Source organism: Colobus angolensis, unplaced genomic scaffold (assembly GCF_000951035.1).
Source record: "Colobus angolensis palliatus isolate OR3802 unplaced genomic scaffold, Cang.pa_1.0 Scaffold15, whole genome shotgun sequence".
NCBI classification, from domain to species: Eukaryota; Metazoa; Chordata; class Mammalia; order Primates; family Cercopithecidae; genus Colobus; species Colobus angolensis.
The window spans coordinates 4,966,081-4,981,672 of NW_012114599.1; the positions used below are offsets into that span (position 1 = coordinate 4,966,081).

General features: G+C 36.5%; 1 protein-coding gene across 1 annotated transcript in view; it reads right to left on the reverse strand.

The window, feature by feature from the left end:
- Positions 1-1,535: 1,535 nt before the first annotated feature.
- Positions 1,536-15,592, reverse strand: part of PPM1B (protein phosphatase, Mg2+/Mn2+ dependent, 1B) — a 37,062-nt gene continuing 23,005 nt past the window's right edge. Inside the window, exons 3-4 of the mRNA XM_011936026.1 lie at positions 12,690-12,753; positions 1,536-5,187 (exon numbers count right to left, since the gene is read on the reverse strand). Of these exons, the coding sequence (XP_011791416.1) occupies positions 4,878-5,187; positions 12,690-12,753 (374 nt within the window). The 3' untranslated portion in view covers positions 1,536-4,877. The remainder of the gene's footprint in view (positions 5,188-12,689; positions 12,754-15,592) is intronic.

Here is a 15,592-nt window from a genome sequence, read left to right on the forward strand (position 1 = left end):
TTTTTTTTTTTTTTTTTTTTGAGACGGAGTTTCGCTCTTGCTGCCCAGGCTGGAGTGCAATGGCACGATCTCATCTCACTACAACCTCCGTCACCTGGGTTCAAGCAATTCTGCCTCAGCCTCCTGAGTAGCTGGGATTACAGGCATGCACCACCACGCCTGGCTAATTTTGTATTTTTAGTAGACACAGGGTTTCTCCATGTTGGTCAGGCTGGTCTCAAACTCCCGATCTCAGGTATCTGCCTGCCTCAGCCTCCCAAACTGCTGGGATTACAGACATGAGCCACCATGCCCACCCTGAACAAAAAACTTTAATCACTGCAGAATAACGGATCGGTATTTAGAAGAACTGCATAATTCAGTGAACCAGTATTTTCCAAATGACCAATTCATGATGTGACAAAATCATGCATAGCCAGGTCCATTCAAAATGCAAGAGAGACCCAGTGGATTTTAACATAACAAACTAAGGAAAGTCCTCTAATAAACTTTCCAATTTCACATTGCAACCAACCTTCAAGAAACTATCAGTTGTCAAGTTTTGATATCTACAATTATCTGAAGTTACTAAAATACTCCTGTTTTCCAACTACCTATCTATGTGAGGCCAGGTTTCTTCATATACTTCAACCATCGGGCCGCACCACACTGTAGCAGACTGAACGCAGAAGCACAAACAAGAATTCAGCCCAATATTAAAGGGCTCACAAAAATGAAAACTGGTCCTTCTTTTTACACTGCATTTTTGTATCTTAACTTATAAGACAATTATTTTTCATAAAATGGTTTATGTTAACATGTAATCATTTTATTTAACAAATTAAAACAGTATGCGTAATTTCTCAGTTTTAATTTCTAATATAGTAAACATCGATAGTACCCACAAAAGCAAAAGTTCATTGGAATATACAATTTGTAAGAGTATAAATGGGTCCTGAGACCAAAATACTTAAGAATAGCCAGGCTAGGAAATTCAGACGAGTAAACACTGAACATCGGTTTTTCTTTTACTAACTCATACATTATTTCTATTTCAAGCACCAGTAACCCTCAATGAAAAAGGTTTTTTTTGTTTGTTTGTTTTGTTTTTGAGACGGAGTCTTGTCCTGTCCCCAGGCTGGAGTGCAGTGCCACGATCTTGGCTCACTGCAACCTCTGCCTCCTGGGTTCAAGCAATTCTCCTGCCTCAGCCTCCTGAGTAGCTGGGATTACAGGCACGCACCACCACGCCCAGCTAATTTTTGTATTTTTAGTGGACACGGGGTTTCACCATGTTGGCCAGGACGGTCTCAATCTCTTGACCTTGTGATCCACCCACCTCGGCCTCCCAAAGTGCTAGGATTACAGGCAAGAGCCAACGCACTCGGCCAAAGGCAAGTTTTTTAAAAAGGAGTATAAATATTTCTGGAGTAGAGAAGGGGTTAATTAATATTGTCCTGTACAGTTTGGATAATTCCTATTTGGAATTAAATTTTCACAAGTATGCCAACCACATAAGTTTTAAATAACATTAAAAACTGAATCATACCAAATAGTAATATGTCACACTGTTTTTATCAATTCTTTATTTAGGTAACAAGTTGGTTATGTTCACTGCATTGTATGAAACATCACAATATCATACTGGAAAGTACTATCAGTACAGGGTTGGATCAGAGTGGACAGTTTGAACAATAAATCATTTTGCATTCTTCATTCCCTATCTTTTAACAACCCCCCAAACCCAGTAAAGGGACAAACAGCTTTTCACATCATCATGTAAAGCACTTTAACTTACAAGGCTAAAATCTAAAGAATAAATAAAATATATTGTGGCAATAATTCCTTTTAAACCAAAAATCAGGTGCACAATAAATCAAATGATCAGGAAAGCTGTCTGTTTAATATGTGTGGCTCTCCAGAAACAGCTTCAGGAAAATGTTACAGAAAATACCATGAATTCCATTTCACACAGGACCAGATGATGACTCATTTTAACTCTACACAAGGGCAATTACATCCTGCTGAAACACAATTTAAACATATAGGAAAATGTTTACAAAGCATCCACAACATGTAAACCATGTACAAATGGATACATTCATTACTTCTCCTAACCCAGTAACTTCTTTCAGATAAATACTTTACTCTTCATGTTCAGCATTAATTGAATTTAATACATGCAAAACTCAGAAGAATTCAAGGTTACTGTAAAAATAGAATTAAACTAATAAATCTTCAAGTACCTTATGTGACAGTCACTCTGTACCGTGCCCAATGTTATAAAATGAAAGGTTACTGAACCCATGAAAATATCTCTGTAATATTTCCTTAGATCTAAAATAGATAATTTTAAATGTATTTATAGTAATTTCAATGTGATATTCTGAGCTTTTAAAATAACATAAATGATTAAAAATACCAAATTACACAAAACTTGTATCTTAAAAGCTGAAAAAATTAAAACTATAGAAACCCACATGTAAAACAAAAATCACAATTTACATTATAAAGACAAATCTCATCTTTAAAAAATTTCCAACAGTGAAATGTCAAAGCAAATTATAAATAGCCATAAATTAATCCATTTGGTTTCAAAAGATTTTCTAGAGAGAGTTGAAGGATACAGTAGATACATGCATAAAATTTGTAAGGGTTTATAATATTAATCCCAAATACACTTTATCTTGAAGCAAGGCAACATTACAATTTGGACATTATTGGAGAACCCAGTTTGGTAATACAGGTAAAATTGGAAAAAAATTAAATAACAATCAATAATAAATACATATCCTACAGAAATTGCTCAAATGAAATTCCAAGCCACAGAGCTGCAAAAGGCTTCCAACTTGGTGAACTGAAAAAAGGAACATATACAATTCTTTACTCCTACATGCTTACATGTTGTGTGTTTTGTTTAAAGAAAAAAACATAATGTATTTTCAGAGTATAGCTAACTATATTTCCCATGCACCTCAGGCACATTGCTGATTTGTGGTGAAATAACTCCACTGGTTTCTAGGGCCAAAAGTTAATACAGATGTAATGAGTATGCCTGAGGTTGGCAAAAAATACTGTAGTACAGGCAATGCTACAAGTGGCAACTGTCAGAAAACACAAATATGAACAAATGATGGGAAATGCTAATGATTTTCTGCTCATATCACAAAACGTTGGGAATCCGCAAGAATATTTTCCCCTTGTATTGAAGAAAATTGTGATTAAAAGTTTTTTCCCCCAATTTTCAGAATCAAAAGCATTTTAGAAGGTTTTTAAGGCTACCATGGGTCTTCTAGATCTCCAGCACCCTACAGGAAGAGAAAAGGAAGAATATTATTATTTACCTATACCACTTCCAGACTGGATTGAATTTCAAAAGAAAACAAAATTGATGAACAAGTTACCTTCCTTTCTTTGTCTGAAAAGGGTACTTTTACAGAGAGATGTTGTGTATTGTATATTGTGTGTGTACACGTGTATCTAATATAGATAGATAACTGGGTTGGGTTATTTTCCTCCCCTCTCCATCAAATGCCTTCCTTTCTCAAAGCACTTAAGAATATTCTGGCATTGGAAAAATACATCAAAACATCAGCTATAACATCCAAAGATTCCAAAGTTTCAATTTATGGTAACTTAAAGCAACTTCAGACACATGATATAAATATAAATGTAAAGAAGAAAAGTTAATGTTCTACAGTCATTAAAAATTTTTTAATAATATTTCCCCATGTGACTAATCTATAATTTAAAAATCCCTTTAAACAAAAACTCTCATCTGCCACTATTTTAAAAACAGCCCATAATTATTCCATTTATTAATAACTAATAAAAATTTGTAACAAAATGGACAATTCTGCAATCTTTAAAATGCTCGCTGTGGCAATTTTCTCTCATGTCTATGTGTGCCCATAATCTCCAAAGGTGAATATTTTGTACCACAAAAGATGGATAAGAAAAAGAATAGATTTAAGTATGCAACACATATATTTTAACATTAAACTTCTTTCCTTTTTATTAATGAAAAAAGGTAAGCCAAAAGTGTTCTAAATGTTATATAAATACAAATGAATTTCTAATGGGTACTCTTCCAATATACCAAACTTGGTTGTTTTTAAAAAATTAATTCAAAAATAAGTACAACATGCATAGATTATTCCACATCACATGCTTTATTTGGACTCAAACACTTATAATTTCATTCTAAACACTTGGTTGACATACATTTTGATGTGTGTAGTTAGGCTATACAGAATATACAAACCAAAGCTGTATGAGTAATACATAGGTTTTTCAAAAGTTATGTTTCATAAAGAATACAGAGAAAGGAAAAATAGCCACACATCCAGTATCTCACAACTTCTAAAAATAAAACTACAGAGATGTAAAATATAAACAAATCAAACAACGCACAAATTATTATCCTTGAAAGAAAAATTACAGGCCAGCATCAGCCATTCTTTGAAGAACTAAAATTATTAAAGAAAACATAAATTTATTACAAAGCTAACTATGAGTGTACTAATAGGTAAAATAATATGAAGCAGTATAATTCTACATTAACAAGTTTTTCCATAATATAGCATAATCTCTCTAATCAAAATTTCTAATCCTATCTAGTATTAACTACTGACTGTAATTCATAATTGGTATCCTAATTTCTGGCATACAATGTGAAATGACATATAATTTCATTAAATCCATAGTACTATAAATAGTCAATTTTACACTATCTCATAAAGGTGTATGCAAAGGCCTTTTTAAAAAACAAGGCTATCTGAATATAATAAAACTAGTTTTCCAAGATTCAAATAACAAAACGGTTATATAAATGCATACATTACACTTCCTAAGTTAAAAACCATCAAAGATCACAAAAATATTACCAAAAAGAAAAGTCATATTTTTTCACCACTCATCTTTGTCCCTGCATCTTCATTAGAGCTGTCTAATTCAGCAAGACCACTTTCTGATTCAGTATGGCTTTCCTGCATTGTCACTGGGTTTCCAGCATCACTGTTCGCAGAAGTAGCTGTGGCAGCTGGTTCAGCAGGGCTTTCTTCTCCCTCTACTTTAGCTAGCCTGTAACTAGTCAGCATCTCCTCCAGAAGTTGTCGGTAGTTTCCCCTATGATTAATTCTCATTTGCCTGAGAGCTTCCACCAATTTTCCCTGTGATCCACTTTCCTCTGCTTCATCGGAGGCCTTTTTTTAAGATTCAAGACCCCAGTGTCAGTAGACAAACTAGGATATCACATGTATTTCATAACACATTACAGCAAAATACTAATTTCTCTACTGAAAAGTAATATAGTCTAAGCATGAGAACATTTTATTAAATATCGATTCTTACCTGTATCAATAAAAACTTCCAATTATAATATCTCAAGTCATTTTAACCAAATTACCATTAACTAGTTTGTCTTATTTCAGTCATTTAAAATTTAATCTGAAATTTACTCAGCTTTTATAATTCAACAGCAACACAAGCATTTCCTAAAACTGACTTACTTAAAAAAAAACAATAATTGGCTATACGATTTAGTACAAAAGAAAATTAATGTTTAAAGCAGTAGGAAAAGGACAGAAAAGCAAGCCATCAGAACAGTTTCTTCATCATTTCTGCTAAATGATAAGTAGAAAATACAAAACATAAAACTATATAGATTTAAACAGATCTTTGAAAGACTTTAGAGTTTTCACGGATAAAAACTGTATTTACTTTTTGCCCTTATTTTGATAAAAACATCTCTAGACAAAAATAAATTAAGTATTCTAAGTATGAATAATAAACTACTCAATCCTTTCATATTTTAGTAAATGTTGGAGAATCTACAGGTTTCTACAATAGTAATTACTTTAATACTGTACAGAACAAGCTCTAATCATCCAAGCTGATCACAGTTAAGCTGATAGACTAAAATCAAGATACCCTTACATTATGTGCCTCTTGATATGATGCATTATACAGTCATGTCCTGCATTCGTGCCAAAAAATGTTTAGAATGAATCTAATAATACTAATTCCCAGTTTACAGGGAAAAAGTGAATAGAGGATCAAGTTACAGCACACCATGAGAAAACAATCATATGAATTCAGAATGCAGGACATACTATAAAAAATTGGCTCAGGCTCTTCAAAGTCAACGTCAAGGGGAAAAAACAGGTGAGGGGCTTGATTGATTAAAGACTTGTTTAATGTGCTTGACTGATAAACTTGATTAGACTGGGATTCAAAATAACAATTATAACAGTCATTCTGGGGACAACTAGGGAAATTTAAACTTGATATTTGATATTATAAAATTTATTATTTTATACACCTACAATGTATCCACAAAAATTAAAAATAAATTTAAAAAAATTAATTTTCTTAGGTATAATAATGGTATTATGGTTATATAGAAAAACGTCTTCATTCTTTTTTAGTGAGATGGAGTTTCACTCTTGCTGCCCAGGCTGGAGGGCAATGGCGTGATCTTGGCTCACCGCAACCTCCACCTTGCAGATTTAAGTGATTCTCCTATCTTAGCCTCCCAAGTAGCTAGGATTACAGGCATGTGCCACCACGGCCGGCTAATTTTGTATTTTTAGTAGAGATGGGGTTTCTCCATGTTGGTCAGGCTGGTCTCGAACTCCCGACCTCAGGTGATCCGCCTGCCTCGGCCTCCCAGAGTGGTGGGATTACAGGTGTGAGCTACTGCGCCTGGTTGAAAAATGTCTTCATTCTTAAGAGCTGCATGCTTAAATGTTTACAGGTAAAATATGATGTCTGCAATTTGCTCTCAAAGGGTTCAGTCAAAAAAAGAAAAAAAACAGTAGATACAGAAAGAAAAATAAAGCAACTATGGCAAAATGTTAAGTTGTTGAATCTAGACAGACAATATACAGCTGTTCCAACTTATCATATCCCCTTTTTAAATACATTTGGAAGTTTTCATCTTAAAATAAAATACAAAATAGGTTATTCATGCAGTCGATCTGACACAAACTCTTAACCTTCTTTAGAGACACTATACTACACTTTCGGAACAAAGATAACACTAATAAAGCCATATAATAAATGGCAATGTTTTATTAGAAAAATGAGAGCAGATGAATGTCATTTTTTAAAAAGTTGTCCCCATTGGCCAGGAGCAGTGACTCATGTCTGCAATTTCACCACTCTGGGAGACAGGGGTAGGAGGATTGCTTGAGGTCAAGAGTTCTAGGCCAGCCTGGGCAACACAGTGAGACCCTATCTCTACAAAAAAATGTTTAAAAGGAGCACGCCCATAGTCCCAGCTACTCGGGGAACTGAGGTGAGAGGTCGAGCTAAGTCGAGGAGGTTCAAGCTTCAGTGACCCATGATCGTGCCACTGAACTCCAGTCTGGACGACAGAGTGAGACCCTCTTAAAAAAGAACACAAAAACAAATGAGTGCTTGTTAGGCTGAGGTGGGTGGATCATGACGTCAGAAGTTCAAGACCAGCCTGGCCAAGATGGTGAAACACTGCCTCTACTAAAAATACAAAAAATTAGCAGCGCGCGGTGGCAGGTGCCTGTAATACCAGCTACTCAGGAGGCTGAGGTAGGAGAATCGCTTGAACTCGGAGGGCGGAGGTTGCAGTGAGCCAAGATCACACCACTGCACTCCAGCCGGGGCGACAGAGTGAGACTGTCTCAACAACAACAACAATAAAAGTGCTTGTTTTCCTGCCTCAGACATGTGGCAGGGTGGGAGGGGGGAATGGGGCGGGGAAGTGTCCTCATGGCAAAAAATGAGATGATACTGGGCCAGGGACGGTAGCTCATGCCTGTAATCACAGCACTTTGGGAGGCCGAGGTGGGTGGATCACCTGAGGTCAGAAGTTTGAGACCAGTCTCACTAACATGGTGAAACCCCATCTCTACTAAAAATACAAAAATTAGCTAGGCATGGTGTGTGCACCCATAATCTCAGCCACTCGGGAGGGTGAGGCAGGAGAACTGCTTGAACTCGGGAGGTGGAGGAGGTTGCGGTGAGCCAAGATCACACCCACTGCACTCCAGTCTAGGCACATCTACCAAAAAAAAAAGAGATGATACTGTGTATCACCCATGTTTTTTGGGTACATATACGTCTGTGTATCTGTTCATGTTAGCACATGTAAAAATATGTGAAAAGAAAGGAAATACAGCAATACAATGATAATGGGCAGGGAGTTCAGATACTTTATTTTCTTTGAATTTTCCAATTTTGCACAACAAGCATATTAGCTGTCTTTTAATTTGCAAAATTTATTATGTGGACTTAAAACATGTTTCCCTAAATAAAGTTTCTCAGCCAGGGCTGGTGGCTCATGCCTGTAATCCCAGCACTTTGGGAGGTCAAGGTGAAAGGATCACTTGAGCCCAGGAGTTTGAGATTAGCCTGGGCAACATAGGGAGACCCCGTCTCTACACAACAAAAATTTTAAAAATTAGGTGTGGCAACACACACCTCTGGTCCTAGCTACTTGGGAAGCTAAGGTGGGAGGATCACTTGAGCCCAGGAGGTTGAGATTACAGTGAGCCATGTTCATGCCTCTACACTCCAGCCTGGGCAATGGAGGAAGACTGTGTCATTCATTCATTCATTCATAAATAAATAAATACAAAGTTTCCCATTTCAATCTATTCAGGAAGTGTTGAGATGGAACAACGTGATAAGTATAATGATAAATCTTGTCAGTCTTTAAGAGGAAATTTTCTACTTTATGGTATATCACAAAGACTTTTTAATGCAGGGCCTACAACCCTCTCCCCCAGAAAACCCCCAAACCGAAAAAAAAAAAAAGGATAAAAACCTACCATTTTATTTTTAAAAAATTACAGGACATTAAAATAAAATCTGCTTCAAAGACTTACACATAGAAGTGATTATCAACCCTTGTTCCACATTGGAATTACCTGTGGAGCTTTTAAAATTGCATACACGTCAAAGTTCTATTTCAAAACACACAGATTCAGTGGATTTGGGTTGTTCTTTTAAAGCCTGACAGGCAATTTGGATATACAGCCAGGGTTGAAAATCACTGATATAGACTAAATGGCATAACTCTATTTGGAGGTGGACTTATTAATAAGGTTGGCCGAAAGGTTGTTCTATTTGTCGTATTTGGGTCAGTTTTGGCAAGTTCAACAGATAAAGTACCTCTCACTTTCCAACTGACACTTTCATTATTTATCACCTGTATTTCTGTCAATTGCTATAGCAGTGATAGTTTGGGAAAGGAAGTTGCTTTTTAGAAGACATACTAGGTCGGGCATGGTGGCTGACCTGAGGTCTGTAATCCCAGCACTTTGGGAGGCCGAGGCTGGCAGACCATGAGGTCAGGAGATTGAGACCATCCTGGTTAACACGGTGAAACCCTGTCTCTACTAAAAATCAAAAAATTAGCTGGACGTGGTGGAAGGCACCTGTCGTCCCAGCTACTTGGGAGGCTGAGGCAGGAGAACGGCGTGAATCCAGGAGGCGTGGAGCTTGCAGTGAGCTGAGATCGCGCCACTGCACTCCAGCCTGGGTGACAGAGTGAGACTCCAACTCAAAAAAAAAAAGGCATACTAAAACTAAACCATAGCCAGGCACGGTGGCTCATACCTGTAATCCCAGTACTTTTGGAGGCCGAGGCAGGTGGATCACTTTAGTTCAGGAGTTCGACACTAGCCTGATCAACATGGTGAAACCCGTCTCAACTAAAAATACAAAAATTAGCTAGGCATGGTGGTGCATGCCTGCAGTCCCAGCTACTTGGGAGGGTGAGAGGCAGGAGAATTGCTTGAACCTAGAAGGCAGAGGTTGCAGTGAGCCGAGACTGCACCACTGTACTTCAGCCCAGGTGACAGGGTGAGACTTGGTCTCAAAAAATGAAAAATAAAAAAATTAAAAGCAAAAGAAAACCAAACCAATAAATCAAGTAGAGATGGGTTTGCAATGGCTGACATTACAGAATCACTAAATTGAGAAGAACTTTAGCTAATGACCACACTTAAAAGTCATTTTATCTTATGGCAAATTGCACTTTCTCATCACTCTGGATAGACAATAGAGGACTGAAATCTCTTCCCCAGCCATTACATTTGATTTTTCCAAACACTGTTACATAACTCTCTCATGGGCTTTCATTAATATTAGAAGAGAAATCTATTATCTAGGTTCCTGCACTTTCTCTATCTGAACTCATACAATTGATATAGCACACCTATTTTTACACATCTATTATAGCAATTAACTCTACCTTGCAACGGTTCACAAGACTCTCCACTTAGACTGCAAACTCTTTGAGAGTAAAGACAATTTCATATTCCATTCTATGTCCTCCTATCATCTAGGGAAGGAAAAATAATATTTGTGCTAAGAACTTTACATACATAATCTTACTGAATCCTCACAGGTACCCTACAAAGTAAGAACTCCAGTTATTTTTATAAGTGAGGAAACTAAGGCTCAGAGAGATTTAAGTTATTTGCCACAGTGACAATCTTAGTAAGTGGCAGAGCGCTGATTTGTGCACAGGTATAATTAAGATCAATGTCTATCTTTATGCTTGGTTGAATACACTATGGCGAGTAACATTTTTTGCATATGAAGTACCTCATAAAGATAAGACTCTTACTAAAGAAATATTGGTGAATTATAGAACACCACAGGTTATTTCACATTGAAGTTTATATTTCCTTAATATAGTAAAATTAATAATACCACAGAACTCTAGTTATATTGATTAAACTATCATATCAGATGGGATGTTTACAATTATTCTGTAAAGTAAATTGAAGGCAATTACTGAAATGAGAATTTAGGACATCTCCCATCCACCCTAAGTTTTAAGGTTTTACTATCAGCTAGACTAACACAGCTTAAAAATCGAACCTCTCATAATGAAAATACTAACTCACACCAAGTAAGACATAGAAATTAGATAAATCAAGCAGAAAGTAGTAATAGGAGGGGGAAGAAAGGTAATCTAAGCACATTTAAAAAAATAAAGTTTAACCAGCTAATATTTATTTGCAGCAATTATTTATCTCTTGAAACACAGCTCTCATAACTAAAATTCTTTTTTTTGAGACGGAGTCTCGCTCTGTCACCCAGCCTGGAGTGCAGTGGTGCGATTTTGGCTCACTGCAAGCTCCGCCTCCCGGGTTCACGCCATTTTCCTGCCTCAGCCTCCTGAGTAGCTGGGACTACAGGTGCCCGCCACCACACCTGGCTAATCTTTTGTATTTTTAGTAGAGGCAGGGTTTCACCGTGTTAGCCAGGATGGTCTCGATCTCCTGACCTCGTGATCTGCCCGCCTCGGCCTCCCAAAGTGTTGGGATTATAGGCGTGAGCCACTGCACCCGGCCCATAACCAAAATTCTTAAAATGACTACTTACTACAACAGTAGAGAAAAAGTAAACACTAGTAAAAATATTTCTTGTGGAGTCCTATGCGTTGCTTGTCAGACAAAAAAATTTTAAAACTAAAAATTCTTGAATATGACAAAATGTGATACAACTGATGACGAATGAAGATTCTAATAAATTAGATGTTACTTGAAGAATCATGTCAAATTTAATGAATAATTTTAGACAGTGTCATCTGAATGGTCAAGACCACACAGCTAAGTGTTGTATCAATCATACCCTAAAAACACAGTGACTAATGTTAGTGCATTTTCAAACAGTATAGGTCTTCTCTATGGCAATGCTTTGACAAGTGAATAAAAAGTAAACATGAAAAAACTAATATTCATATAGTTCTAAAAACTGTGATATAAAAATGTAAAAGCAGTTATGGGTATTGCATTTATCTGTTTGAAGTAAAACAGAAAAATGTATGCAAAATTTAATAATGTAAAAACAATACAGATTCTTTCGGGCTCAAAAAGAGACTAATCTGTCCTGTTTTTTCCTCCCCTTCTCTAAGATCAAAATGCCTTAAACCATTTTTGGATTAAGATAAATATGTGTATTTAGCCGGGCGCGGTGGCTCAAGCCTGTAATCCCAGCACTTTGGGAGGCCGAGACGGGCGGATCACGAGGTCAGGAGATCGAGACCATCCTGGCTAACATGGTGAAACCCCGTCTCTACTAAAAAATACAAAAAACAAAAAAAACTAGCTGGGCGACGTGGCCGTGCCTGTAGTCCCAGCTACCCGGGAGGCTGAGGCAGGAGAATGGCGTGATCCCGGGAGGCGGAGCTTGCAGTGAGCTGAGATCCGGCCACAGCACTCCAGCCTGGGTGACAGAGTGAGACTATGTCTCAAAAAAAAAAAAAAAAAAAAAGAAAAAAAAGATAAATATGTGTATTTAAATGAAAAATAACTGACAAGGAATTGGGCTTGACTGCTTCAACAACTTTATAAAATATTTACCATTAAAAACAGATTGTCTTGTGGTTGGGTGCAGTGGCTCATGTCTGTAATCCCAGAACTTTGGGAGGCTGAGGTAGGAAGGTAACTTGAGCTCAGGAGTTTAAGACTAGCCCTGGCAATGAAGCGAGACCCTGTCCCTACAAAAAATACAAAAAATTAGCCGAGTGTGGTGCTGTGTGCCTGTAATCCCAGCTACTCAGGAGGCTGAGCTGGGAGGATCGCTTGAGCCTGGGAGGTTGAGGCTGCAGTGAGCCATGACGGTGCCATAGCACTCCAGCTTGGGACAAAGAACGAGACCCTGTCTCAATCAATAAAACAGAGTATCTTAAGACTATTAAGCACGATATTTACAAAAGAATGGGAAATGATTTTTCCTGGATGGTAGACAGAGGTGGGGTACAGATATACATAATCTCTAACTATCTTAAAAAGGCCACATGGAATAATGTAAAGAGAACAGGTTTTGGAGTCAGCCTAATTCAAATTCTGGCTGCATGATTTATTTAGCTTTGTGACCTGTGCAAGCTACCTCATCTCTGTAAGTCTCATCTATAAAAGAAAGGTACTGAGAAGATTACCTATGACTCTTTGTGTGTATAAATAAGGGGCTTGGCATAAGTAGGAGCTGGGTAAATACAGGTCACCCCCCTGTGCAACTTTACCCTTGGAAAATTACCAACTTATGCAACTACTTGATCAGTGGCATACTAATTCAAAAGCATTATGAGTCTTTTTCAAGGGAAGAACGTTTTGCATGCAAATATAAAACGCTATAAATACAGACTTTCATACCGATTAGGAACCTCAAATTAATTTTTAAATATATGATTTAAGGACAGCCTTAAGCAAATCACTAGAAATGAATAAATACAAATATTTACTATTCAAAAAATATTTACTGAGCTTTCACAGTATGCCAGGATTGTTGTAAGTGCTTGGACTACAGACGTAAATGAATCAGATAAAGTCCCAGATCTCACAAAATTTATATTCTAGTTATAAAACACAAACTAGCATTTTAGAAAAAGGGAAGGAGTGTGATCCCAGAGCCCTGTCTAATATAAACACAACTTACAGTAAAATGTAGTTTTGCTTTTGCTGGAGATTTTCCAAAAGATTTCTGGGAATTCGTGAATCCCTAGACTAAGAATCCCTGCTAGACTCTTTGTTACAAATTTGCATTTTAAAAGTTGGGAAAATACCAATATTGCTTGCGGTAAGAAGATGGAACACATTCTTAAAAGTTAGTTTAGTATGGAACACATACTAAAAAACAAATTTGGTAAACAAGAAGTTTCCCCTAAATAGTAACCTTTCTGAATATATATTAAAATTACTTAATTTCTGACTTTACTTTCTGAAAAATATTTATTTAAAAGATTTGTCTTAATTATAAGAAAAATGAATGAATCCCTATTTCTAGTGGTACTACTTATAATCATTTACAACAGAACAATTCTCTCCGATATAAGGCAGACATTTCAGGAGCCTAAAAAAACCCTCTGATTTAACTCTGGTTAGAATTCTTTGTTTAAATATCTAAACAAAAATAATTTTTGTTATTTAAAAAACACTTAATTTTTATAATACCTTCCAACTTTCTCCTTTTCTGTAATTCTACCATACTTTCATCTTTCTGACCCTGCAAGTTAACATCCAGCTCCTGGTGACATCATCCACACTGTTAAGAAGCATTTATGGAGCACCTCTGTGGCTAGCTTTTTGCTACAGTGGGTCAAGTTAAGAGTTAAGAATTTAATCACATGTCTGTATTTTCTTCATTCCTTCTTCTGCGGTATTTGTCAGCACATTTCTGCTACTTGCAATTATAGTTCAACATTTTTCTAAGTTAGTGCTTATTGTGAAAGGCATATAATGTTTCCCCATTTAGAATTCTAGGCTGCAAAGTCAGTTTTCATAGTAAACAAGGGAAGTTCCTTTAATCCATATATCTATGTAATGATAATAAGTTTACAGTTACCATTTGGTCTCTGTAATTATTTCACAAGTACCTGACTGCCTGCATCTCTTTAATACGGTAAATGTTTCTAACAGATTAAAATACCACAGATTTTTTTTGAGTCTATCATTCTTATGCTCCAAACATAAGGTGGTTCATTACCCTAAAATGATGTCCAAAAGGCTGGTCTCTTAGCAAATACCTCTGCAACCTAAATTCTTATTTTTCACCACAGCAGTTCTCTGCTTTAGCCAAAAAAGATGCCCTTTCTTTTGAAGATAGCTTATACTTTGTCCATGCCTTTCCAGTCCACTTGAAAGGTCATCATCCTCATATCATTTCTATCATTCAAATCATTCTTCAAATCCTATCTTTTCTCTAAGATAACTTTCCCCCTACTTAGCTGAACTTTCACAGCAATCACTGTCCAGTTCACATGGCAATGGTCACATTCTGGATTTTGTCATTTATTTGTTACTAAGCATGTGAAATATTTTGATCATTTAAGGTGTGTTTATAATTACAGTGTAAGCTGTACTGAGCACACAAGTGGGGTCATGTCTTATGTTTTCTAGTCTTCTCCCTCTGTGAATCCACTATATGACACACTGTCAGTATTTGATCTGCTGATATTAACAGAACATTTATGTATGAAGGTAATTAAGTACATATATCCCATTTCTATAGCCAAATAACAATCTATTTAAGGTTTATATATTGAGTTTCATAGTTCTGTTGCCTATTTACTCCCTGTTTATGTAGCTACTATGTGCAATCATTTTTTCTTTTTAAAAAATTTAAAAGTTACCCTTGGTATATGTTAAACAGAAAACCTTGTTTGGAGTAAAAATAGACTATTTTCTTGAGGGACCCCAAAATCCAGCAAGGTATATATGTGTTTTTAAAGATTACACATGAGGGTTGTACTTTGAAACATCTGAGGAAATGGGAGTACTTCTACGGCTAATAATGAATCAATAACTCTCTTCTGAGGGCTTATTTCCTCTAATCAAGGTAGCGGATGCCCTGCAGAATCTATAATCTAGCTGAAAAGGAAAGATTCCCTTCTCTCAACCTTCCAAATTACCACCATCTTTTAGTCATGTCAACATCCTATACTCATTTCTTTGAGGGTTCTCTGATGGATCACACAAAATATTTGTATTTTTAAATTAATTTTCACAGCTTTGGGTCAATTCTTTTTTTTTTTTTTTTTTTTTTTGAGACGGAGTTTTGCTCTTGTTGCCCAGGCTGGAGTGCAATGATTGAGGCTCTGAGGCCGGCCCCCTTGCCT